At 41.8% G+C, this 27,944-nt stretch overlaps 1 protein-coding gene and 1 long non-coding RNA gene across 5 annotated transcripts in view; one reads left to right on the forward strand and one right to left on the reverse strand.

Annotated features, from left to right (window-relative positions):
- Nucleotides 1-4,275: 4,275 nt before the first annotated feature.
- NEK3 (NIMA related kinase 3) lies at nucleotides 4,276-27,646 on the reverse strand. 4 transcript variants are annotated; one of them, XM_086329224.1, is made up of 16 exons: nucleotides 27,520-27,646; nucleotides 24,441-24,611; nucleotides 23,467-23,560; nucleotides 23,275-23,372; nucleotides 21,674-21,757; nucleotides 20,926-20,993; nucleotides 20,745-20,831; nucleotides 18,303-18,357; nucleotides 16,681-16,881; nucleotides 16,216-16,288; nucleotides 12,877-12,923; nucleotides 8,908-9,010; nucleotides 8,099-8,215; nucleotides 7,687-7,821; nucleotides 5,359-5,424; nucleotides 4,276-4,863 (listed from the first exon to the last, which is right to left on the reverse strand). In XM_086329224.1, the coding sequence occupies exons 2-16, from the start codon at nucleotides 24,555-24,557 to the stop codon at nucleotides 4,820-4,822; spliced, it is 1,389 nt and encodes a 462-aa protein (XP_086185350.1). In that variant the 5' UTR covers nucleotides 24,558-24,611; nucleotides 27,520-27,646; the 3' UTR covers nucleotides 4,276-4,819. The 4 variants fall into 4 exon arrangements, with proteins under 4 accessions (XP_086185350.1, XP_086185349.1, XP_086185348.1 ...); XM_086329223.1 differs by having other exon boundaries at nucleotides 5,298-5,424; XM_086329222.1 differs by lacking the exon at nucleotides 27,520-27,646 and adding an exon at nucleotides 25,898-26,022.
- Nucleotides 27,529-27,944, forward strand: part of LOC147361505 (uncharacterized) — a 30,748-nt gene continuing 30,332 nt past the window's right edge. The window contains exon 1 of the long non-coding RNA XR_015138025.1: nucleotides 27,529-27,792. This is a non-coding gene — a long non-coding RNA (uncharacterized LOC147361505). The remainder of the gene's footprint in view (nucleotides 27,793-27,944) is intronic.

A 27,944-nucleotide genomic window follows, 5' to 3' on the forward strand; every position in this document is an offset into this window, starting at 1 on the left:
CTGAAGGTGTACCAGATGCTTTGCATATATTATCTCTATACTTTGCAATAACCGAGCAAGGAAGGTAGTTTTACAATTGAATTTTCCCCAGTTTTAGAATTGAGCGGGATTTGGAAAACTCAGCAGTGGCCACAGGACTGGAAAAGGTCAGTTTTCATTCCAATCCCAAAGAAAGGCAATGCCAAAGAATGCTCCAAGTACCGCACAATTGCACTCATCTCACACGCTAGCTAAGTAATGCTCAAAATTCTCCAAGTGAAGCTTCAATAGTATGTGAACCAAGAACTTCCAGATGTTCAAGGTGGATTTAGAAAAGCAGAGGAACCAGAGATCAAACTGCCAACATCCATTGGATCATTGAAAAAGCAAGAGAATTCCAGAAAAACATCTACTTATGCTTCACTGACTATGCTAAAGCCTTTGACTGTGTGAGTCACAGCAAACTGTGGGAAATTCTGAAAGAGATGGGAATACCAGACCACCTGACCTGCCTCCTGAGAATCTGTATGCAGGTCAGGAAGCAACAGTTAGAACTCGACATGGAACAACAGACTGATTCCAAATCAGGAAAGGAGTACGTCAAGCCTGTATATTGCCACCCTACTTATTTAACTCATATGCAGAGTACATCATGCAAAATGCTGGGCTGGATGAAGCACAAGCTGGAATCAAGATTGCCGGAAGAATTATCAATAACTTCATATATGCAGATGACACCACCCTTATGGCAGAAAGTGAAGAGGAACTAAAAAGCCTCTTGATGAAAGTGAAAGAGGAGAGTGAAAAAGTTGACTTAAAGCTCAACATTCAGAAAACAAAGATCATGGCATGTCGTCCCATCACTTCATGGCAAATAGATGGGGAAACAGTGGAAACAGTAACAGACTTTATTTTGGGGGGCTCCAAAATCATTGCAGATGGTGACTGCAGCCATGAAATTTAAAGACACTTACTCCTTGGAAGGAAAGTTATGACCAACCTAGACAGCATATTAAAAAGCAGAGACATTACTTTGCCAACAAAGGTCCGTCTAGCCAAAGCTATGGTTTTTCCAGTAGTCATGTATGGATGTGAGAGTTGGACTATAAAGAAAGCTGAGCACTGAAAAATTGATGCTTTTGAACTGTGGTGTTGGAGAAGACTCTTGAGAGTCCCTTGGACTGCAAAGAGATCCAACCAGTCCATCCTAAAGGAAATCAGTCCTGAATATTCATTGGAAAGAATGATGCTGACACTGAACATCCAATACTTTCGCCACCTGATAAGAAGAACTGAGTCAATGGAAAAGACCCTGATGCTGGGAAGGATTGAATGTGGGAGGAGAAGGGGATGACAGAGGATGAGATGGTTGGATGGCATCATGGCATCATCATGGACATGATTTTGAGCAAGCTCTGGGAGTTGTTTATGGACACAGAAGCCTGGCGTGCTGTAGTCCATAGGGTGGCAAAGAGTCAGACACGACTAAGCAACTGAACTGAACTGAACTGAATTTACCTTGATTTATGGACCTAACATTCCAGGTTCCTATGCAATACTGTTCTTTATAGCATCAGACTTTACTTCCATTACCAGTCATATCCACAACTGGGCATGGTTTTTGCTTTGGCTCAGGCTCTTCATTCTTTCTGGAGCTATTTCTCCAGTCTTCTCCAGTACCATATTGGGCACTGGATGACCTGGGGAGTTCATCTTTCAGTGTCACATCTTTTTGCCTTTTCATACTGTTCATAGGGTTCTCAAGCCAAGAATACTGAAATGGTTTGCCATTCCTTTCTCCAGTGGACCATGTTTTTTCAGAACTCTCCACCATGACCTGTCCATCTTGAGTGTTCCACATGGCATGGCTCATAGTTTCACTGAGTTAGTCAAGGCTGTGATCCATGTAATTAGTTTGGTTAGTTTTCTATGATTGTGATTTTCATTCTGTCTGTCTCTGGATAAGGGGCTTGTGGAAGCTTCTTGAAGGGAGGGACTGGCTGAGGGGCAATCTGGGTCTTGGTCTGATGGGCAGGGCCTTGCTCAGTAAATCTTTAATCCAATTTTCTATTGATGGGTGGGGCTGTATTCCCTCCCTGTAGTTTGGCCTCCTTACCCCCAGTTAGGGTTAATGGTGACCTCCTTCAAAAGGACTCATGCCAGCAGCTCCCAGGTCTATTGTATTCAGTGCCCTTGGCCCTGCATCAGGTCACTGTTGACCCAAGCTTCCACTGGAATCTCCTGGAAACTCACAGGCAAGTCTGGCTGATAGTCTTCAAGATAGTGATTAAAAAAAAAAAAGAGCTAACAAGAGCTAACATAAGTCATTCTGGGAAATGGTGTTTTGACTAGAAAGTGTAAGGCTAAAGACAATAGGAGCAAGACATAAACTTTGTATTTTAGTTGGTAAATTGTTCTTTCCAGGGGTGAGGGTTAACAATTTGGAAACTGCTTTATATGCATACTGGAGTTGAACAACTAAGTAAGTGGATGGTGGATGGTACAAGCCAAGTTTCTCACTGTCAAAGAGAAGATACAGAAAGGGGAGTGGGGAAGGGAAGGGAAAGATTAGAATGACCCCAGTGGTATTGAATCAGAATCCAAGACATCAGTAAGAACAAACCCATATTGAGCTTAAAAAAAAAAATACAGATTGAGAGATACAGAAATCACCTCTGGATATGCGTGAAAGTGTTAGTTGCTGTGTCCAGCTCTTTGCGACCTCAAGGACTGTAGCCCACCAGGCTCCTCTGTCCATGGGATTCTCCAGACCAGAATACTGGAGTGGGTTGCCATTCCCTTCTCCAGTGGATCTTTCTAACCCAGGGATTGACCCTAGGTCTCCTGCATTGCAGGTGGATTGTTTACCTTCTGAGGCACCAGGGAAGCCTCAAGACAGGGAAATTAACCCAGGCTTCGGCGATAAGAGTGCCGAATCCTAACCACTAGACCACCAGAGACTGTCACGTACAGGGATGTATATACATGTATTTCCTAGCTCTGTCTGCTTAGAGGGACTAGAAGCAGTGACATCACACCCAGAACCCAGATCCTGGTTTCTAAACCCATGAAAGGAACCAGCGCTCCTCAGAGAAATGGCTGATTCTGGGGCTGAGGCAGAGAAGGTACTAGATGACCATCTTCTTGTAGTGCCAGAAAGTAAGGAGTTGCTCAAAACACAAAAAGGATGAGGGCATGTCAAAGGGACATAGGCGTCAACCTGAAATAATTCCTAATGGCCAAAGTTAGAACAAATCAAGCCACAAAGCAAATGACTTAGTATTGGATTATCCACCCTCTTCAGGAGGTGGGGCTTAATTCCTGTCAATGACACCCCACTCCAGTACTCCTGCCTGGAAAATCCCATGGACAGAGAAGCCTGGTGGGCTGCAGTCCATGGGGTCGCTAAGAGTCGGACACGACTGAGCAACTTCACTTTGACTTTTCACTTTCATGCATTGGAGAAGGAAATGGCAACCCACTCCAGTGTTCTTGCCTGGAGAATCCCAGGGACGGGGGAGCCTGGTGGGCTGCCGTCTATGGGGTTGCACAGAGTCGGACACGACTGAAGTGACTTAGCAGCACTTGAATATAGGCTGAACTTAGTGACTCACTCAGAGTGACCAGAACATGGAAATGGAACATTAGTAACTGACACTGGAGACCCTGGTAGACCAAGAACAGCTAAATGTCTGAGTACAAATAATGGAGGGGGGGTGGGGGTGAGGTCTATACCAGTTTTTGTACATTAAGATTAAAAAAATATATTTAACTCTTTAAAAGATAGATGTATCCCATATTTCAGCAGATCTTTATTAATGATCCTACTGTAGTCTCACAACTCTCTCCCACTATGTTGACTTGAACACTGTTCCGTACACCAGGCCAGGCTGATGCTATTCTCATAATTGCCTATGTGGGCCCCTGGAAAGAGTCAGTTTCTTTAGTAAAGTCTTCTCCCCTCACTAAAGCATCACAGCATGAAATGACACGCCCCAGAACACATGTGTCACGGTGACCCATGCATGTTGGGGTCCTGCCCCCTCCATGAGTTCCACAACACTCTGGCTTCCTGCTACTTCCTGTATGGACCCCTTACCTTTGGCCCCATTCCTTTCTTGTATACAGGACCACCAACTACTGGCCAGATCTGTACCTTACCCCACTCTTCCCATGGCTGATCCTCCGATCTGGGCTCTTTCGTACATCCTGTGAGAAGCTGTATTTAATGACAGCGGGTGATCACTGAAGATGATTGATGACTACCCAGAAATAGGTCTTATAGAAAAACACACATTTATGATGTTATAATTAAATATATTTAGATCCTCAAAAATTTTAGAAGATATAAAAAGAGCTACATAGTAATAAATCATAACAAGGTAATAAAGCAGAAATCATAACAATGCAAATAATGTTATGGGCTGTCGTGATGGTCTAAGGTCAGCACCCATATGAGGTAGGCATTGTTATCATCATTTTGTAGTTGAGGAAATTCAGTCTCAAAGAGGTTAAGTAATTTCTCAAAACCACGCAACAGTAGGTGGTAGCATTCAACATCTGTTCTGACTGCAAAGCCTAAACCTCAGACCCATTGTGCTATGCATTCTCCTCTGAATTCAAAAACCTAGATTTTGTTATACCCTATCTTACTAACCAGGAATAATTTTAAATATTCAGTTTCCCTCTGTTCACTCTGTTTCCAAAGGAAAATACGTATTCCATGAGTTAAGTATTATTCAAATATCAATTCCTCCTGTTAAACATCCCCTCCGGATGACTAATGAATATTCCGTTGGGCGTTATCCATCAGATACTCCTTGCCAGTCAGTTCGATGCTTCAGTTCTGACACCCAGTCGGCACTGTCGTCTTCCTCAAAGTCCCTGTGAAAAAACAATTTGGATATTAAGCTTCCATTTAAGAAGCACAGTAAATATTTGTTGATGGGATCAAAACAGAATACCACCATACCAATACTGACATTTTTGAAAAATGAACTTCATAATGAAACTGAACAGAGGAAAAAAAAAATGGTTAGCCTTCCAAAGGTTCACTTCTATCATTGTTTCTCTAAATGTTTCAATATAAAATCTTGTCTACTAAAAAATAAGTCCAAGCTGATTATAAACACACAGCTCAGTCAAGAATTCTATGAAAATACCGTAGCACATTACCTGTGCCAGATAGACGATCAAGATATAAACATTCATTTATGATGTAAAGTAACATAACCAGCTCCTACTAAACCAGGAATTATTAAGGTACAACTTAAATGAACACGCGCACACACTGCCAACTGTCTGGGTACTTCACATACGTATCCTCCTCATCCAGCCCAGGTTCAAGTCTCTCTGGATCCAAAATGACAGAATCCCAACCTCCATCAACATCGTCCGATGCTTCTGTTTCCTCAGACAGGGGGCCTTTCAAGAATCCTTCTGCGCCTTCAGAGGAATATTAACAGAAATTATGCCAAGTTAAGCTGTCTTTATTTATTTCATGCATATTTTTGCATTAAATTCCTCCAAAGGTTTGTTGGGTAATTGAGAGCACTGCCATGCTCTGAGGTTTTCTATGCATGTGTGTTCAGTCTCATCTGACTTGGTGACCCCATGGAGTGTAGCCTGCCAGGCTCCTCAGTCCATAGGATTTTCCAGGCAAGAATACTGAAGTGGGTTGCCATTTCCTCCTCCAGGGGATTTTCCCAACCCAGGGATCGAACCCAAGTCTCCTGCATTGATGGGTGGGTTCTTTACCACTGAGTCACCATGGAAGCCAGTTTATGAACCCATATTAAAGCATTAAAAGTTGTCTTTGGACAGCTGGATAACAGTTGTCTGTTTTTCCTTTGAGCTCTTCCCTCTCCCTCAAGTTTTCCTAATGGAGGGAAATAAAATTAGGGAGTTAAGGGCATATGCACACTATAAAAAAGTTTTTCCAGATGGTATTATAATTACTTTCAGGTTTTTGCTTATAAAACAATAACCTAAATGTGGGTTCAGTCTCTATAAAAATCCTTTCACAATAGAGCTGTGATGCCTTTTTTATATAGTAACTTTCCTAAAATGACAAAAACTTTATCATTGGACCAGAGACAAAATCTGGGACCTATACTGCTAAAATGAAAGTCAATCATTGGGAATTCCCTAAACATTCAGTGCTTAGGACTTTCCAGGGTCCAATCCCTAGTCAGGGAACTAAGAGTCCGCATGCCAACAAAATAAAATAAAAGTGCAATCATTAGCCTTGCTTAACACCTGCCTCCCAGGCACCCACCTCTCCTTGGGGCCCATAACTGTCTTCACACAGCTCTATCAGAACATGTGACACACAGCTTTACAATGCTCTGCTTGTTTGCTGGTCCCCCAAATTACAAATTCTCTCAGGGAAGGAATTATATTCTTTTTTTAAAAAAAATCTTAAATCTTAACTTAGTATATGTTGCTGCTGCTGCTGCTAAGTCGCTTCAGTCGTGTCCGACTCTGTGCGACCCCATAGATGGCAGCCCACCAGGCTCCCCTGTCCCTGGGATTCTCCAGGCAAGAACACTGGAGTGGGTTGCCATTTCCTTCTCCAATGCATGAAAGTGAAAAATGAAAGTGAAGTCACTCAGTCGTGTCCAACTCTTAGCGACCCCATGGTCTGCAGCCCACCAGGCTCCTCCATCCATGGGATTCTCCAGGCAAGAGTACTGGAGTGGGGTGCCATTGCCTTCTCCGTAGTATATGTTAGGCTCTCAATAAACACTGACCACATAAACAATAAAGTGAATCTGTTATAATACGTAGAGTTGAGACTTGCCACACCATGACATGCTCTACTTGGCACAATTTATCTTAGATCTTAAACCAAGCAAGATGGCTTTAGTAACTGCATTGTGAAAATTACACACACATGCACCCCCAACGTACACACCCTTAATATAGTCCTTTGGCCTAGATTCCTAAGGGTAGTATCATAAAATGTTACGCTGTATAACTGTAGTGAAAATGTCTGTTGAAACAATAAAAAAAAAAATTAAATCCTAATTGTTCACCTTTTTCTGTGTTCTATTCAATATAACAATTCAAGTACAGAACCAAAGAAATCTTGAAGTTCCTCAGTTTACCAGGATGGAGTCTGAACTGCAGAGCCAAGAAAGCAGGGTGTATTTGCATGATAAAAATGGACCACCCTCAAAGTGGCTACGTGATTATTAAAATAAGCAAACAGGGACTTCCCTGCGGTCCAGTGGCTAAGAATCCGTGTTTCCAATGCAGGGGGCCTGGGTTCGATCCCTGATGGGAGAACTAGATCCCACGTGCCACAACTAAGACTTGGCACAGCCAAATAAAATAAATAGAAATATTAAAACAAGCAAATGAGCAAACAGAAGGAACGAAGCACTATAGGAAATTTTAATTATGCATCAAACTGGCTAGAAAAGAGTCAAGGAAATCAGAAAAGACAATGCTCCGAAATATTTTATAACTTTAAGATCGAAGGGTTTCTGGGAGCGGGGAACAGGGAATCATCTAATGGGTACAGAGTCTCCGTTTTGGAAGAGTTCTGGAGATGGACCGTGGTGATGGCTGCACAGTGTGAATGTACTCCATGCTCCCGAACTGTATACTTAAAAACGGCTAAGATGGAAACTTCTATGTTACATATATAATTTTTCTTTTAAATCAAAGGGTTTACACAATTATGTAACAGACATGAATCACCTGGTCTATATATTGTGTATGTTTGAAAGGCCAAGCTGAGGTCAGCATTCTTAAGGATGTTCAACAGGGTTTCAGGGGTCTCCTTGAGCCACTGCTTACGGGTATTGTTTTCACTGTACTTTATTACAGAACCACCTAGTTGGGAAAAGACAAAAAAATTCGTGTCAAGTAAAAAAGATTTCCAGCATATAATATCTTCTAGATTATATTAAAGCCCATATTTCAAGCGAAACTAATTAACTCTCTACATAAATCTGTTTCACTTGCCTGTATAAGTGAAATACACGCACTCTCATGTGTGACGCCAAATACCCTTCAAAGGGTGACATTAAAAAAACATAACTCTAGCTCAATAAACAGCGATTAGAGAATGTTCTATGATAACATAATAGGATTCAATCTGACTACTCACCTCTGTCGTCTTCTGCCGTTGAACTGGAGGTGAGTATGGATGCGTTTTCCAAAGCTCTAAGAGCTGTACCGGGTACGTGTTTCTCCCACTGCCGCCTGAGAGGACCTGGTGACCTGGCTTTTAAAGTGTAAAGAAGAACTGCTGAGCATGTACTTCTACTTATTCATCAATATCCACACACAATTGTTCTAACAACACTACAGAAGCACTTCTTTTCTCCTTCAAATTCGGATCTAACACCCTTCCAAGGCTAAGTTCAGTTCAGTTGCTCAGTCGCGTCTGACTCTTAAGTAGTAAAGGGAATGAAAAAATCCAAATGGAAAGGTAAAGCTAATCATTAAAGTGAATTTAAACAAATATTATGTATATACTCACATATTACACAATATATAAGAATAAAGGCCCAAGAGGGCTTACAGGCACACACTGTATGCTGCGCTCTTTAAAACACTTGGCTGTACCCCACAGCATGTGGGACCTCCATTCCCTGACCAGGGATAGAACCTGCGTCACCTGCCTTAGACGTCTTAACCACTGGACCACCAGGTAAGTCCCTGTACGCTGTGCTTTTTATGGTAAAGAGCACGACAAACATTATTAATGCTTTTTTCTGAAGGCTCTTATTAATAAATACAATTTTATCTTTTAATAGGTAAATAAAATATCTCTGTAACATTAAATAAATTACTGGATAAGCAAATATAAATGTCTACTTGCTTATGATATCTTTGACCTAGTAAGGCAGAAACTGGTATTCCTTCTATATCCCGTTTCCCACCTATACAATGATTAGAATTTGAATAACTTACCTTTCTCCTCTCTGTTTACTCTCCTCAGTGCACTTTCAACCAAATTTTTATTAATGTTTTCTAAGTCAGTGTGGCTACACTTTCCACCTGGTTCCTCCCTTTGCTTTAAAAGAAATTTAAAATAAAGATTAAGATATTCTTGAATTACTACCAAAAAAAGGTAAACAAGTAGAGATAAACAACTACTTAAACTTTAAATAAAGACAAATGAATTAAACATTAACAACCACAGAACCTCATACACATATGTACATTAAGAGCTATAACATCATACATTATCTGTGTGTATATTAAAAACCATATATGTGCACATACATAGGCATACATATATGTATATTAAGTCATATACCTTAATAGCCATTAATATCAGTCATTGCAAATATGAAGAAGATATATAAAAATGACAAATATTTGAGAGGTCTTTATAGAAAAAACAAGCAATGAGAAATTTCAGTATGATTTGCTATATTGGGCTTCTCAGGATGGAAATACCAAAATGAAATATTTTATAAAGTTACTTTGGGGATTTGGCTCAGCAGTAAAGAATCTGCCTGCAATGCAGGAGATGCAGGTTCAATCCCTGGATCAGGAAGATCCCCTAATCCATGGATCAGGAAAATCCCCTGGAGGAGGGCATGGCAACCAACCCACTCCAGTATTCTTGCCTGGAGAATCCCACGGACAGAGGAGTTTGGCAGGCTACAGTCCACAGGATTGCAAAGAATTGGACATGACAGAGCGACTGAGCATGTATGTATACATAAAATTACTTTACAGATGGTCCTTGACTTATGATGGTCTAATTTATGATTTTTTTCACTTTATGATGGTGTGAAAATGATAAACACTCAGCAGAAGCTGTATGTCAAATTATGAATGTTGATCTTTTCCCAGGTTAGCAATACGCCATATGATACCCTCTTGTGATGCTGGGTGCTGGCAGAGAGCTGACGCTCCCACTCAGCCATGTGATCACAGAGTAAACAGTAAACAATACACTAACAGCCGTTCTGCACCCAGACAGCCTCTGGTTTCCACTTTCAGTTCATCATTCAATTCAGTTCATGCTGAATTCAAAATTCAACATGACTATCTCATGTTGACACGACATAGTCAGCACTTTATTATAAAATAGGCTTTGTGTTAGACGATTTTGCCCAACTAGAGGCTAATGGAAGTGTTCTGAGCACATGTAAGGTAGATTAAGCTAAGTTAGGAAGTTTGGTAGGTTAGGTGCATTAAATGCATTTTCAACCAGGGGGATGGGATTTCTACATTTGGATTGTGGTGCTGGTTATATGACCACATACAATCTCCAAAATTCATCAAATTGCATGCTAAAAATGAGTAACTTTTATTGCATATAAATTAAGCCTCAATAAAGCTGGAAATAAACAGATATTAAGCAAATAAAAAAAACATAGGGACAGAATAGAGTCCATTTGTAGCAACATAATGGGGTATGGTGTTATTTATTTACAACCTAAAGGTTCATTCAAAAATTTACAAGTTTAATTACTAGTATATTCCATAAACAGAATTGCTTGTTGTTACTGCATCTTTTCCTTTGGGGGTTAAAAAAGGTGGGTCAAAATGATGAAGAAAGAAAAAATTATCAATAGGACATGAGTTATTGGGGTAGGTGTGGCAACTAGAAGTGGATTGGCTGTTACTATTCATGACTTAACTGCAGCTAACATGTAAAAGGGCACAGATGCTTAAGGCCAAACAAGACGAACAGGACCATGAAAACCAGGCTAAAAAATGTCCACTCAATTCATGGGATAATAGTGAGTGAAGTGAAAGTCACTCAGTAGTGTTGGACTCTTTGCGACCCCATGGACTATACAGTCCATGGAATTCTCCAGGCCAGAATACTGGAGTGGGTAGCTGTTCCCTTCTCCAGGGATCTTCCCAACCCAGGGATTAAACCCAGGTCTCCTGCATTGCAGGCGGATTCTTTACCAGCTGAGTCACAAAGGAAGCCCAAGAATACTGGAGTAGGTAGCCTATCCCTTCTCCAGCGGATCTCCCAACTCAGGAATCGAACCGGGGTCTCCTGCATTGCAGGAAGATTCTTTACTAACTGAGCTATCAGGGAGAATGGGGAGGCACTAAAAGGTTTTGAACAGAAAAATGTCAAGACCACATTGTTGTTGCTCAGTCACCAAGTCATGTACGACTCTACGTGACCACATGCACTGCAGCTGGCCAGGCTTCCCTGGCCCTCACCGTCTCTGAGTTTGCCCAAGTTTATGTCCATTGCATGGGTGATGCCATCCAACCATCTCATCCTGTTGCCTTCTTCTCTTTCTGCCTTCAATCCTTCCCAGATCACATTAGCGATCTACATATTATTTAGTCATAAAAAGGAAGGAAATTCTGATACAGGCCATAACATGCATGAACCTTAAAAATATTAAGCTAAGCAAAAGAGGCCAGACACAAAAGGACAAATACTGTGTGATTCCACTTATCTGAAATATCTAGAATAAGCAAATGTTTCTTTCACAGAGACAGAAAGCAGAAAAGAGGTAATCAGGGCCTGAGGTGGGAGTCAGGGTAGGGAGGAATGGATAGTTACTGTTCAATGGGTTGCTGTTTGGGATAATGAAAAAGTATTGTGAATGTAATTAATGTCATTAAATTCTATGCTTAAAATGGCTGAAATGAGAAATTGTATGTTATATATATATTACCACAAGGAAACCAACCAACCAAGGTTAAAACAAGACTTTCATGACTGTAAGCAGGGCTAAGTTGGTTCACATTGAGAGGGTAACAGGCAGGAAGGCCAGGGGTCTCCAAACAGAGGAAATAGCCTGCAAGTGTCAGACATTTTTATCTCCCTTAAGGGGCAGGAGGAAACAAACTATCCCATATTTTTTTCTTCTTTATACAAATTTAAAAGGAGGTTTCTCTTAAAATACTGTGTTGCCATAATGACACCTGGTTTCACCTGAAGTTAACTATTCTCAAACCTAGAGATAACCAATGCATTTCTCTTATGGAAATGCTTGTCTTAAGCTATGCTAATGTACTGTGCATTTACCCCAGACTGTCTTCAAGTCGGTTCCACCTCATGGCTCAGAACCTACTTGACAAACCAGTATGTTATACTCAGATATTGTTCCCCTAATCTATGTAAACAAAACTATTTGTACGGTAATCTGTTCTTCTACAAGATTCAAGTTAATCATTTTATGGCCCAGGATGAACCATTTGGTGCCAAGATTATCCCAAAATGCATCTTATGGGTGAGGGGCCTGGTGCCATTCTGAGTTTTAAGACATTCCTTTCTTTCATTAACAGACTGTTACTATATAACATCCAGCTGAAGACTAGCAGGGGGATACTCTTTCCGCCCCCTTCTGATGCCTATGTCAGAAGCTTTCTCTATCTCCTTTATACTTTAATAAAACTTTATTACAAAAAGCTCTGAGTGATCAAGCCTCATCTCTGGCCCTGGGTTGAATTCTTCTCCTCCAGAGACCAAGAATCCCGGTGTCTTTTCGTTCAGCAACAACTTTTCAACATCTAGATTGAAACCACTTATCATCAATGATTAGCAACGAAAAAACAAAATAAAATAAATGCTGGTCTAAAGTGGCTTGGTTGGCAACACAGAAAACAGCCGTCAATTATTTCACAGGCCCAAAGACAAAAAACCTCTGAACCCAGGGACCAGGCAACAGACTTCCAATATCTCATAGCACCCAATGATGCCAGGTATCCCAGTAGACAGTTTCAGAAATTTAACTTTTTTTTAAAGATTTTTTTTTTTGATGTGGACCGTTTTTAGTCTTTATTGAGTTTATTACAATTTTGCTTTTGTTTTCTGTTTTAGTTTTTTGGCCACAGGCATGTGGGATCTTTGTTCCCAGGCCAGGGATTAAACCCACATCCCTTGCATTAGAAGGCCCTGGACTGCCAGGAAAGTACCAGGAAATTTACCTTTAAAGCACTTACCACTGTGCTTGCTTCATTTTCCAAAGTTATTCTGGTTCTGCTGGGATCTGCTCAAAGAGAAAACAGAAGGTAAAAAGAAAACACAAAAAAGGCTTCTAATGTGATTTGCATAAAGCTTGAGAGACAAAAGGAAGTTTTTAAAGTCAAAGAACCGAAGCATGAGCCTGTATAGTGATATCAAGCTTTAATCACCTAGTAACACACCTCAGCTGTTAAAGAGATTATTTCTGCCGTTTTATTCTGACTGTGAACATCTGAAAGTTAAGACATCTCTAATTCATTTATGCCGACCCATTTAGGCATCAGGAGGTAAGACACTCTACATACTCGAAAGGTCCTTATCATCTTTAGCACAAGAGCTACCTGTCTGTGATTTTCCTGACAGCTATTATAGCAGGTGGAATAGCTAACCCTCCCAAAGCCAGCTGCTTATTCCCTGACGAGGAGCCAGCAGCAGTCAGGGAAAACCCCTGCAACCCACCCCTTGGGTGAGGAGGGCTCTTGCCTGATTTTCTGCTGCCAGAGCCTGGGGTCCGTGTTTCCCCATTTATTCAGCATTTTAAGCAATTGCTACTGAGCATCTATGATGATGGTACTGAGGCTACAACAGGGAGCACCTTGACACGCTCCCTACCCTCACCCAGCCTTCATTGTTCTGATGTCTGTCTACATTCTCGATGGAGATGCCACCCGACACGTGCTCTGGACATGGTGGCCCTCCCCACTGGCTTACTCTTTTTTTAGAAATTGTAAGACTACACTTTCCTATCTTGAAACTTTCCTTAGATTGTTTTTGGTGTTTCTGTTGCCCAGTATTTTAAAACTAATTTCCCACTCTCCTGGGATGTGAACCAAAGTTATGAAATGGTACATAAAATAAAATAAACACTAAAACAAACTGCTGAAGCAAAGCCTACCTCTTACATAAAGGAGAAAAGTTCTTACAAAAGGAACATTTAAAATTTAACTTTAAGAAAACAGTATAGTTTAGAAAAGTTTCTGTTGAAACCAACAGGACATGGTAAATCAACTACACTTAAATTAAAAAAAAAAACTTAAAAAATAAATAAAAATGTTTCTTTTGTGGTATAGAACACTAAGATGCTGCTAAGTCACTTCAATCGTGTCTGACTCTGTGAGACCCCAGAGACGGCAGCCCACTAGGCTTCCCCGTCCCTGGGACTGTCCAGGCAAGAACACTGGAGTGGGTTGCCATTTCCTTCTCCAATGCATGAAAGTGAAAAGTGAAAGTGAAGTCGCTCAGTCATGTCTGACTCTTAGAGACCCTATGGACTGCAGCCTACCAGGCTCCTCCATCCATGGGATTTTCCAGGCAAGAGTACTGAACAGGCACTAATAATGGAGGTTTTAAAACACCTCCCTACAGTGGGTGACCTTTTACTCATCTTAATTCTTCTTTCTTATTCTGGTCATTGTTAGATTTCTTCAGATGGAAGATCTGAGTCACTGATGTCAAAGGAAAAGGAACAAAAATAACTTTGAAAAAAGAGATGACAACTTCCAAGACATAATAAATTACATGTGAAATTTGCTCAGAATTGACTATCAGCTCAGTTCAGTTCAGTCGATCAGGCATGTCCAACTCTTTGAGACCCCATGAATCACAGCACGCCAGGCCTCCCTGTCCATCACCAACTCCTGGAGTTCACCGAGACTCACGTCCATTGAGTCAGTGATGCCATCCAGCCATCTCATCCTCTGTCGTCCCCTTCTCCTCCTGCCCCCAATCCCTCCCAGCATCAGGGTCTTTTCCAATGAGTCAACTCTTAGCATGAGGTGGCCAAAGTACTGGAGTTTCACCTTTAGCATCATTCCTTCCAAAGAAATGCCAGGGCTGATCTCCTTCAGAATGGACAGGTTGGATCTCCTTGCAGTCCAAGGGACTCTCAAGAGTCTTCTCCAACATCACAGTTCAAAAGCATCAATTCTTTGGCACTCAGCTTTCTTCACAGTCCAACTCTCACATCCATACATGACCACTGGAAAAACCATAGCCTTGACTAGACAGACCTTTGTTGGCAAAGTAACGTCTCTGCTTTTCAATATGCTATCTAGGTTGGTCATAACTCTTCTTCCAAGGAGTAAGCGTCTTTTAATTTCATGGCTGCAGTCACCATCTGCAGTGATTTTGGAGCCCAAAAAGATAAAGTCTGACACTGTTTCCCCATCTATTTCCCATGAAGTGATGGGACGACATGCCATGATCTTTGTTTTCTGAATGTTGAAATTTAAGCCAACTTTTTCACTCTCCTCTTTCACTTTCATCAAGAGGCTTTTTAGTTCCTCTTCACTTTCTGCCATAAGGGTGGCGTCATCTGCATATCTGAGGTTATTGATATTTCTCCTGGCAATCTTGATTCCAGCTTGTGCTTCTTCCAGCACAGCGTTTCTCATGATGTACTCTGCATAGAAGTTAAATAAACAGGGTGACAATATACAGCCTTGATGTACTCCTTTTCCTATTTGGAACCAGTCTGTTGTTCCATGTCCAGTTCTAACTGTTGCTTCCTGACCTGCATATAGGTTTCTCAAGGTTTCTCAGGTGGTCTGGTATTCCCATCTCTTTCAGAATTTTCCACAGTTTATTGTGATCCACATAGTCAAAGGCTTTGGCATAGTCAATAAAGCAGAAATAGATGTTTTTCTGGAACTCTCTTGCTTTTTCTATGATCCAGCGGATGTTGGCAATTTGATCTCTGGTTCCTCTGCCTTTTCTAAATCCAGCTTGAATATTTGGAAATTCACGGTTCACGTTTTGCTGAAGCCTGGCTTGGAGAATTTTGAGCATTTCTTTACTAGCGTGTGAGATGAGTGCAATTGTGCGGTACTTGGAGCATTCTTTGGCATTGCCTTTCTTTGGGATTGGAATGAAAACTGACCTTTTCCAGTCCTGTGGCCACTGCTGAGTTTTCCAAATTTGCTAGCATATTGAGTGCAGCACTTTCACAGCATCATCATTCAGGATTTGAAATAGCTCAACTTTAGGGATAACATTTCCTGTTATATTTTCATGGTTAGATTCCTAGGTGAGCCCACAGAAACCTATCTGACCCAAAACAAACTAAATACAGGTCTAATAATGAAGCACAGAACAACCTTTACATCACTACAATCTTCAAACTAGGCTTCTTTTTTGATCCCTGGCAAACTAAATGTGTAAGATTCAGTATAGATTTATGTCTGAAGGAACAAGTAGAAAATTTTGATTTGAGGAGTATCTCTGAAAATCATCTCTAATAACTTGAAAATTATATTTTTTTCTTTTTGTTATACTATATTTTAAACGAACACTTAAAATAAGCTTTTCGAAATTCTTACCCTTTTTTCTTGGTGTACTATGCATAGATTTTTTGGTTTCTTCTAACACCTGTTCACCGTATTCTGTGATGATCTGAAAATTTAAAGCAGAGAGTTTAAAGACACAAAAGATGCTTTTCTTTAGATACCAACATAATGTCATTCAATTATCAATGTTCTTCCCCACAGTAATAAAGTTGAAAAGGAAAAATGCCATTTAAAAAATCCAAGTAATTTAGATAGACAGATAAACAGACATTTATATATGTCCAGGAAGATCTGGAGGGATAATGCAAATTATATCCATGATTATATTTGAGGAATAGCATTGTGAAAAGAAGAGGGAAAGGAAGCTTCAAGCTTTTAGTTTTTTTTAATACACATCTGCATTACTTGAATTGTTATGAGCACGTGTAACATGTAATTGTGTTTAAAAGAAAACAAACGCTTGAAAACTGTTCACAGTCAGTTCCACACACACCGTACCTCTGGGGGCAGGCACTTCTGGATAAGCCGAGCTAAAGAGCCTCTAGAGAGAAGCGTTGTAGCTGAAGGACGATGTGAGGGATTCTTTTTAAACATCTGCTTGATCAGATGCTGCAGCTCATAGGAATAATGGGATGGCAGTGGGTTCATGGACCCCTGACATATTTTAAGGATAAGACTTTTCCAACTATTTGCCTGAAACTAAAAAGCAAAATTGAACTGTAAAAGCAGATACAGGGAAAGAGAATGGAAATAAGAAAATAACAGCTGAACTGAATTCATATGAATTATTTTAATTAAAAAAAAATTTCTTTCTAGAGGTGTTGTTAAGGTACAATTCTAATTTTTTTTTTTTTTTTGCTCATCATACTTTTCTTAGTACTTTAAAAATTGTATTTTATTGAAGTATAGTTGATTTACATGGTGTTAACTGCTGCTATATAGCAAAGTAATTCAGTTATACATGTGTATATATTCCTTTTTATTCTATTTTCCATTATGGCAAGCCACTCCAGTATTCTTTCCTGGAGAATCCCATGGACAGAGGAGCCTGGTGGGCTGCAGTCAACGGGGATGCACAGAGTCGGACGTGACTGAAGCAACTTAACACCAGCACCATTGTGGTTTTATCACAGGATACTGAATATAGTTCCCCATGCTATATAGTAGGACCTTGTTGTTTAATGCAAATGTAATAGTTTGCATCTGCTAGTCCCAAACTCCCCCACCCCTACCCCTGTACTATTCTAAAATCTTATGGTTGCTCAGGAAAAAGGTAAACATAAATAGTTAAAGATGCTCCCATCTTGAGGAAGTCTTACCATCAGTCCCCGCGTGGGTACTTTATTACTCAAATCAATGTTTTTGCAGATACACATTTTTAATATATTTTAAAAATCAAAGCATCAATAATACATATATATGGGCTTTTAAAAATTCAAATAACCCTAGGGCTGACAGTAACTGCAACGTTTCTTCACTTCCCTCCTCCTCAAAAATCCCCAGGTCTGCTCCCTGACAAAATGCACTTTAGACTTTTCCCATTTTAAACTTCTGCTGCAAAATCCTTTTTACCTTGCACGTCACCAGGGTAGTTATTATGGTTTGACAAGTAATAGAGCGGGATATAAAATGACACACCAGAATAACATTTTAAAAGTTTTCACTGTATAATAAACATACTACAATTAACATCAGGTTTCAGCCTTAGCAACACTTATGTAAGAACATGATGGCATTCTGCCTTGGGGGTGTGCTGCTGCTAAGTCGCTTCAGTCATGTCTGACTCTGTGCAACCCCATAGATGGCAGCCCACCAGGCTCCCCCATCCCTGGGATTCTCTAGGCAAGAATACTGAAGTGGGTTGCCATTTCCTTCTCCAATGCATGAAAGTGAAAAGTGAAAGTGAAGTCGCTCAGTCGTGTCCAACTCTTAGCGACCCCATGGACTGCAGGCCACCGGGCTCCTCCGTCCATGGGATTTTCCAGGCAAGAGTACTGGAGTGGGGTGCCATTGCCTTCTCCAGCCTTGGGGGTGTATCACTCTACTAATACATACAAGTGAAGATACCAAAAAGGACTTAGACCAAATGCTGCCTTTTCCATGCTGCATGCCATACTTACTGGATGCTTAAGGGTACAGAGTTCATAGAGAATGCATCCCAAGGACCAGATGTCACTGGAAGCAAAAGAAGCAATGTAATGATGAGTGGGTTATGAGTTATCACACAAAAATATGTGTATTTTCCAATACCCCAAAATGAAAAATTACTCTACCTTTAATAAGAACAGATATCATAAGGACTTCTTAGTTACTGAAATAAAATATGTGGCAAGTTTGATCGAACACTTAGACGACTTACAGTGATGTTCACAGAAAAACTCCCTGCTCCCTAAACCCTGCCCCACCAAATCCAGTGGTTCAGGTATCACTTCAGTAGGACTTGGGGTAAGAGGAATATCTGCGGACTCAGATTACCATAGTTGGAAGAAGGGCTTTAGAAGTCATCCTGTACAGCCTCCAGACCATCTGGGCTCACCAGGCCTTTGGGCTCACCTCCTGATTGACAGCTCAGTATTCTCCCTGGCTGCCTCTAGGGGGCGTATTCTTATTCTTCCACGAAAGCTCTTCAGACCTCAGCAGAGTTCTATACTTTGCCCTATGCACCCACCCTTCTTCAAACTAAACACCTCCACTTTCCTCATCATTCTCACCACCTAGTTGTCATCCTCCAGACTTTTTCTAGATGATTGTCTTTTCACTTTAACAAGGTTTTTTTAAACCAATTATTTCCCCCAACTTTTAATTTTTCAAAGCTTGAAACCTACAGAAAATTTGTAAAGGCCCAAACGCTCCTTCCTAATATCCCCAGTCATTAGTATCTGCCTGCTGGCACCTCTTCTGTCTACATCTGAACCTCTTGAAAGAAAGGTTTCAGACGTCAAACACTTCACCCCTAAACGTGTCAGCACATACAGCCTAAAAGCAAGGACACTCTTCTGCATGAATACAGCACCATTATCACATCCAAGAAATCGAACCTTAATTCAATACTATTATCCAGTATTTTGTTCAAACTCAGGTTTCCCCAATTATCCCAGGAAGTTCCTTCATAGCTGTTCTGTCTCCAATTCAGTCAACTTCACCTTCAGTTCAGTTCAGTTGCTCAATGGTGTCCAACTCTGTGACCCCATGAATCGCAGCACGCCAGGCCTCCCTGTCCGTCACCAACTCCCGAAGTTCACTCAAACTCATGTCCATCGAGTCAGTGATGCCATCCAGCCATCTCATCTTCTGTCATCCCCTTCTCCTCCTGCCCTCAATCCCTCCCAGCATCAGAGTCTTTTCCAATGAGTCAACCCTTCGGGGCATTGTTGTCGTTTTTAGTTGCTAAGTTGTATCCGACTCTTCTGCAACCTCATGGACTGTAGCCGGCCAGGCTCCTCTATCCATGGGATTCTCCAGGCAAGCTGCCATTTCCTTCTCCAGGGGATCTTCACAACCCGGGGATCAAACCCATATTTCCTATATTGGCAGGTGGATTCTTTGCCACTGAGCCACCTGGGAAAGCCCATAGTATGGACTGCCATACCCTTTTTAGAAAGCAACTTGGCAGGAGGTAACAAAAGCCTTTAGGTGTTTCTACCTCGAGGCAGTCATGCCAAGAATGTGACACTTTTATGTATTAAAAGGCATAGTAATGCAGAGTCAGTAGTAATTTAGGACACTGAAAACTAGAACCATATCAAGAAGCCAACAACAGAGGAATGTGAAATAAATTTTGGAAGAGCCATATATTAAAATATTTTGCAATCATTAACAATAATCATGAAGAGTATAAATACAGGGTAAAATGAATATGATATAATGCAAGGTGAAAAAAATAGGATACTAAATTATATGGAGTGTATAAACTAAGTTTAGGGAAAAAAGAGAATGGATGGGAAAAAAACCCAAAATGTTACTAGTAGTTTCTGTAAAACTGGGTGATCGCCATGTCCCTTCTTGTATATCTCTACATTTCCAACCCACCCACTGCCCATCCATTCCATCAATGAGCACATTTTACTTACATTCAGAAAAAATATTACATTTTAAATTATAAGGACTTCATACTATCTTCCCATGATCAATGAACCTATCAGTCAAGTGCTTATTATCTAGCCCTTTACATGTCAACTCAATGACATTTGGTTCCCAAATTTTGCTGCACGTAGGAATTATTTGGTGACCCTGGAAAATGTTTGCAACCTGGTTCCCACTCCCAGACATTCATATTTAACTGGTATGGCTATGGCCTAAGCTTCGGGATTTTTAAAGTTAATAGCAGCAAAGTAAGAGAAGCAGTAATATAATTCATACTATCCCCAGAAATGATTCACTTTTCTTTCAGCATTTACATGTAGCTCCTCTCAGCTCTGATGAAAACAGCTGGAAAATTTATGACTTTCACCTAGAGGCCTGGGAACTTCAATTCTACACTGCTTTAACAACTAAACTTCATCTGTAGGCTACGATACTATCAACAAACGGTCACCCCTTCACCAACTACATACGTCACTTACCTTTTATTGTTATAAGGCATGTTTTCCCAAATTTCTGGGGGCACATAATAAGGTGTTCCCACGTATGTACAAGCAAACGCCATGGGGCTAAAACCATAAAAAGGTACAGAACGATTACAGAGCATTTCTGAATAATGATGTTCCGGCAACAGTCACTACTACACAAGAGAGACATACATACCTCGAGAGAAGACGGGCAGATCCAAAATCACCCAGTTTTACTTTTCCGTCTTGGGTGAGGAAGATATTCTGCATTGAAAAAGAAGAGCTCAGATCACATCTGCCGTATTTCAAACATAAGGCAGAGAGCTCCAAGAGAAGCTGTCTTTCAAAGCCTGCTGATGGTGGAGATTATATGTAGAAATGCTGACAACCGAGTCCCCAAATGGAACACAAAACGACAAGATATCCTCTGGACAGCGACACTCCCCTGCTTGGGAATTCAGGATGACTGCTTAGAAATCTAACAGGTGAGCGTCACACCGTACCAGCAGACCCTGATCAACCAAGCAGGGAGCCTGATCAGGTAACTCCAGATGGCAGGCTCCAGTCTCAATCATTTTCCATCTGAGAATACATGGTCTTAGGAAGCAGTCTCTAAGAGAGCTGGAACATATTAACATACACTACTAAAGAGATTTACTGACCCATTTTCAGGTCGTACCTTACTGTGCTAGCATGAATATTATATTAAGAAATTTCTGGAGTTCCTTGGCAGTCCAGGGGTTAAGAATTGGTGCTTCTAATGCAGGGCGCATGGGCTCACTCCATGGTCGGGGAGCTAAGATACCATGTGCCTTGGGGTGCAGGCAAAAAAAGAAATATTTCTAAAGATTAAAATGCACCCAAAAGAAAATAGAATAAAACAGAAAAAGGATTGAAAGAAATAGTTTTCAATTTTTTTTAGGCCCCAAATGTATTCCATTTACCTTGGACTTGATGTCTCTGTGTAACACACGTTTCTTGTGAATGTGATTTACTCCAAGACACATCTGTGTAAACCAATGAAGTATCTGTAAAGAAAAAAAAGCATGCAAGAATGCAATAACTGGGGCACGGTAACCCCAAATTCCTAAGAATCATCTTTAGGCCTTAGCTGACCTGGGTTTTACATAATGTAAATACAGAACTAAAAATTACATAATTCAACTAAGATTCATTGCTGTCTTGAGAAATTGAGAAAAGCTATGAATCAATCCCAGTGTATCATCATCTCATGAATGATCCAAATAACTATTTATTTATTTATTTGGCCCTGCCATGCAGCTTGCAGGATCTTAGTTCTCTGACCAGGGATTGAACCAGGGTCCTCGGCAGTGAAAGGGTGGAGTACTAACCATCAGACAGCCAGGGAATTTCCAAGACTTTATTTTAATAAAACTCCCACTATATTTTTCTTGTATTTAACCAAATAAAAATATTTCTTAAATACACATATAAAAATAGTTCACCACTTAAAATGAATATGCTATAACTTTTTATAGTGTAATCATAACATCAGATTTCATTCACTTTTTCAGAATATGCAGATATTAACATTAAAATATTTCGTTATATTTCCAACAATCTTTGGAAGCCAAGGCTGGTCTCCTACAATGGAACCCATATTCTTAGCAAACCAACTTCGAAATAAAAAATATTTATACTAATATACTCTTAAAACATGTTATACCCTATATCAAACTTAGCCTCAGCAAAGCTGTTTATTTAAATATTTTCCTTGGTCAATTCATTCCAATAATATTTAATATGCAACTTTCCACTAAAAAGGCACTAAGCATTTAAAGAGAATATGCTAAACTGTAAAAGAAAAGAGACGAAGAATAGAGACTCTTGAAAAACAGAAATGCAGGTTTCATCCTTCAGATGATGGACAATTACAAAAGAAATCCATGTGCCTTCTAAAATTTCAATACAAAAAGTAAAAATTTTAAGTATCTAGTACACAATATGATGGGTAACACAACTGTGAAATTCTAAACATGGAAGTGGTTATTCTTTGATATTGCATAAGCCTATACCTACTTTACCTCTTAAAAACATCCCAGGCAGTCACATCCTGACAACACACTAAAGAACATCATGGATACACAAAGTCATTACTAACTAATGTGCTAGGCAACCACAGACAGCAATGTTTTTAACTTATTCAAATTTTACGAGAAAAGTTGCTTGAGGGAAACTTGGGGACTTCCCTGGCGGTTCAGTGGTTAAGACTCTGCTCCCACTGAACTAAGATCCTGTATGCTGCCTGGTGGGCTTCCCTGGTGGCTAAGCTGGTAAAGAATCCACCTGCAATGTGGGAAACCTGGGTTCAATCCCTGGGTTGGGAAGATTCCCCTGGAGAAGGGAACGGCTGCCCATTCCAGTATTCTGGCCTGGAGAATTCCATGGACTGTGTAGTCCATGGGGTTGAAAAGAGTTGGACACAACTGAGCAACTTTCACTTTCATTTTCATGCTGCCTGGTATGGCCAAAAAAAAAATTAAAACAAAACTTTGAGGGAAACTTACGTAAGTTAGTCTCTTACCGTATCTTCAGGAAACAACTTCCCTTTCTGATGTTTAATCTTCTGCATTAGGTCCCCTCCATCACAATATTCCATTACAATGTACAGATGTCCTTCAGCTGCAACAAATTAAAGACTCTTAGGAAAGTCTCAGCGGCCGTGAATTCTGAATGAAATTCAGAAATACATGTATCGGGGGAAATTCATATTTACCTTCAAATGATTCTTTAAAGGCAACAATATTGGGGTGTTTCATTTTGGCTAACAGAACTGCCTCTTTCCTAGAAATCCGTGTGTCAGACAAAGACTAGAAGAAGGTTTAAAGAAGTGTAAATGCAGTACTTCATTTAAAAACTGACAGTAAAACAGTATTATAGTAGTTTGTATGATATTTTAATGTGACACAATTGAAAGTGTGTCTCTTTCAATCAGACGTAATTTTATAGCACTGTTCAGATCGGTTCAGTCGCTCAGTCATGTCCGACTCTTTGCAAGCACTGTACTTGGATCCAACTTAAGTTTATCAAACCCCACGAGGAAACATGTGGGAATTTTTCAACTATGGCTATACGTATTTCGCCTGCTTAAGCTGACCTCTTATATCTTTACAAGTATAGAATGTAAACTAGTTTTAACATTAACCTAAGCATAGAGGGATTGGGGGCAGGAGGAGAAGGGGACAACAGAGGATGAGATGGCTGGATGGCATCATCGACTCAATGGACATGAGTTTGAGTGAACTCCAGGAGTTGGTGACGGACAGGGAGGCCTGGCGTGCTGCGATTCCTGGGGTCGCAAAGAGTCGGACACGACTGAGCGACTGAACTGAACTGAAGCATAAGCTGACTTATGCTTAGGGGCAGTATGCCATCAACCATAGGAGCTTCCTGGGTGGGCAATTCCCTGGAGGAGGGCATGGTAACCCACTCCAGTATTCTTGCCTGGAGAATCCCATGGACAGAGAAGCCTGGTGGGCTACGGTCCATAGGACCACAGAATCAGACACAACTGAAGCGACTGAACACGAGCAGAAGCACAGAAGATAGATCAAGACCTTGTAAAGCTAGTGAATAAACCTGTTAAATCTTTTGCACAAAAGAACGATCCCATGTTACATCTCAAGAACTTGCTTTCCGATACAAACAACATGTACACTTTCGACATGAGCTAACTACTTTAGCAGTGACCTTGGGAAGCCTTATTTCCTTCATGGCAAACATCCGATTACTGCTCTCCTGCTGAACCAAAAGGGCTCTGCCGAAGGAGCCCTCCCCAATGACTCTCAGGACCCTGTAGCCGTCCATGCTGGGCACTGCACAGCTGGGTCTGCTCCCACAGTCACCGCTGGCTCTCCCAACCTGCATTCAAAGTCAGAAACAACGGGGAATTAAATTCATTTTCAAAAGGCAGAATGAAGTCAAAGTAGCTCTATCCCCAGGACAGAACAGCCTGTTCCCTTTATGCATTCAACAGGTGGACATGGAGTATCCATGCCAGGTTTTATAATCCTGAACAAATCTCTCACGGCCCCAGCATCACTCACGTTACAAGTGAGACCACGAACCTCAAAAATGCAGGATAGTGGGTCTTACACGAAGAGCCATGCTGGCCTCTGGTAGAGGTATGCTGGGGAATTAGGAAGATGATACTCAGGCTGAAGCCTGAATGGAAGATATCTAGGCAAAGAGGAAGAGTGATGGAGGCAGGAGGGAATAGCCTATTTAAGAGCAAAAGAGATTGTTTCAATTCAAGGAACTGAAAGAGGGCAGTAAGGCAGGTAAGGCAGACTGGGCCTAGTAAGCCAAGCTCAGCTTGGTGGATTTTTATCCTGTAGTGATGAACGGGCTCTCTGAAGGGTTTAAACTGAGACAGCAGATTTACATCTTAGAAAAATTACTCATGTTGGCTGCAGAGCAATGGACCAGACAGGGGAGAGGGGAGGAGGGCCAGAGCAGGACTCCTACCATAGAAAAGGCAGGAAGATGATGACGGAACGGAATACGGCGGTGACAATGGGGATGAAGGGGGCTTTCCTGGTGGCTCAGTGGTAAAGAATCTGCCTACCAATGCAAGAGACCTGGGTTCGATCCCTGGGTCAGGAAGATCCCCCAAAGAAGGGAATGGCAACCCACTCTAGTATTCTTGCTTGGGAAATCCCATGGACAGAGGAAGCTGGTGGGCTACAGTCCATGGGGTTGCAGAGTCTGGCACGACTGAGCACACACACACACGAAATGGGGATGAAGACAATAGGAAAGAAACATGTGAAAGAACTGGCAAGGTTTTGGGTAACGGATTTCTGGGAGACAAGTAGGGGGAAGGGGACTAAGGAGACTCTGGTTTCTGGTGTAAACCAGGCAAGTATTGATACCATTCTCTAAGAAAAAGGAAAGCCATGATGGTTGCATGCCTGTTTTTTTGGTTTGATTTTTCTGACCGTGGGAGTCTGGTAGGGTGTAGTGGGGAAAGATGTGGAGGAGACGTGCTTCTTTGGGGATATGCTGAGTTGGAGGTGCCTGGGACAAAGAAGACATGTTAAACAGAGTCCTTGAGCCTCAGTCTTCCTTTATATTTCCTGGGTGAAGCAGCTTCTAGATCTCCTAGTACATTAGAGAAGATGAATATAAAGTTCCTAACACTTTACCTGGTACACGCTGCTAAATCGCTTCAGTCGTGTCCGACTCTGGGCGACCCCAGAGACGGCAGCCACCAGGCTCCCCCGTCCCTGGGATTCTCCAGGCAAGAACACTGGAGTGGGTTGCCATTTCCTTCTCCAATGCATGAAAGTGAGACGTGAAAGTGAAGTCGCTCAGTCATGTCCGACTCTAGCGACCCCATGGACTGCAGCCCACCAGGCTCCTCCATCCATGGGAGTTTCCAGGCAAGAGTAGTGGAGTGGGGTGCCATTGCCTTCTCCTACCTGGTACATAGCAGGCCCTGAATAAATGGCAGCTATTGTTAGTATTTGGGGGCTTCCCAGCCGGCACCTAGTGATAAAGAATCACTGTCAATAAAGGTCACAGGAGACGCAGGTTCCATCCCTGGGTCCGGAAGGGCCCCTGGAGAAGGAAATGGCAACCTACTCCAGAATTCTGGAAAATCCCATAGGCAGAGGAATCTGGTGGGCTACAGTCCCTGGGGTCACAAAGAGTCAGACACGACTAAGCACACATTATCAGTTTTAAACCTTAGAAAGGTGATGCTTTTTCATTACCAAAACACACTGGAATGAACTTACTCAATTGTCACAAAACTTACTTGGAGTGTTTTATTTTCATAAAAATCATACCACAAAGATTTATGAGGTCCAGAGAGCACAGGCCGGTAAAGCAAAACCACAAACCAAAACCTTCAGTTCTCACTAGGAAACTCTAGAAGTATTTTCTCCATATAACGAAATCCAGTGCACGGTCTTCAAAAACAATTCCTTTCTAAGACAGTTAGGTCTCTCAGCATACGACCTGAAGGGAAAAAGTTCTTTGCCGCTCTTCTAAGAGACCCCTGGCATTACAAGCTTTGACAAGGAGATTTAGTTTTCCCATATATTTTGTTGTTGTTGTTGTTGACTTTGGGTCTTTATTCCATGAATGGACAATAAATAAGCAAGAGCAGCCTCTGACTTTTCTTAGTTGAACATTACATTTGGTCCTTGCTACCCACATTTGCCCCTGTTACTCAGTGATACACCCCTAAACTCATTAAGGGCTTCCCCAGTGGCGCAGCCAGCGGTAAAGAATCCGCCTGCAATGCAGGGGAGCGGGGTTCGATCCCTGGGTCGGGAAGATCCCCTAAAGGAGGAAATGGCAACTCACTCCAGTGTTCCTGCCTGGAGAATCCCATGGACAGAGGGGCCTGGCGGGCTACACAGTCCATGGGGTCGCAGAGTCCCACACGACTTAGCGACTAAACAACAAACTTATTTAAAAAACAAACAAACAAACAAACTGTACAGTATATGCTCTGAATGTGACAAAAAGCGTTCCTTCCCAAGACTACACCGATCAAAAGCTAATACAGTGATTTGCAAATGCAAACATAAGATGCAGTATAGAAGGTGTGCGCGGTCCGATTCTCACTGCCTTAGAAGCCGCTCCGCCTCGGAGCCCGGCCCGCGCTTCCCCCGCGACCCCCGGGCCTGGGTCCGCAATCCCCGAAGGGGATTGTCCCGCTTGCCCCCTCCCCGCGTGTGCACCGCCCTCTCCCAGCCCCACGCCCGCCCGCCGCTCTCGCGCCGGCGGAGGGGGTTGATCCGGCCGGACCGCTCACCCGCTTCCCCAGCGACCCGGGTCGGCTCCCGGGTCCCGAGCCGGGAGCGCTTCCGGAGGGCGGGCCAGCGGGTAGTCTCTCGGGTTGCCGGCGAAGGAAGAGTCCCGGGTCGGTCGGGCGGGCGGCGCTGTTCTCAGCGCAGCCGGGCCCACGAAGGGTGCGTGTTCAAAGAGGTGTTCCACGTCGTTCCAGAACAATGCCAGTAATATTGAGCAGAAGTGTCCTTCTCATAACCCAAGTTCTGTCTCCAGTTTAAGCCAACAGTGCATGTGGGTAAGTTTCATGGGCGCAGCACTCAAGTTCACCAGTTGTGTGTCAGAGACATTGCAATGATAGTCTCAAAAGTTGGCCGAGTTACAAAGTCTGAAGAGAGCCTGTTGTGTTCAGCAACAGAACGTCATAGGTGATCTTGAAGAAAGCAGTCT

This window comes from Bos grunniens, chromosome 12 (genome assembly GCF_055505025.1).
Source record: "Bos grunniens cultivar Pamir isolate PY7600 chromosome 12, Bosgru_T2T1.0, whole genome shotgun sequence".
Lineage (NCBI taxonomy): Eukaryota > Metazoa > Chordata > Mammalia > Artiodactyla > Bovidae > Bos > Bos grunniens.

What these genes read in the sequence shown, in the direction of transcription:
- NEK3 (XM_086329223.1), bottom strand. Translation starts at nt 24,557, where the DNA reads ATGGACGGCTACAGGGTCCTGAGAGTCATTGGGGAGGGCTCCTTCGGC. An exon ending in TCTGCCCGTCTTCTCTCGAG is followed by an intron (nt 20,832 to 20,925) that starts GTATGTATGTCT and finishes TTATGGTTTTAG; the next exon opens with CCCCATGGCGTTTGCTTGTA. An exon ending in AACGGCAGAAGACGACAGAG is followed by an intron (nt 7,822 to 8,098) that starts GTGAGTAGTCAG and finishes TTTCCCAACTAG; the next exon opens with GTGGTTCTGTAATAAAGTAC.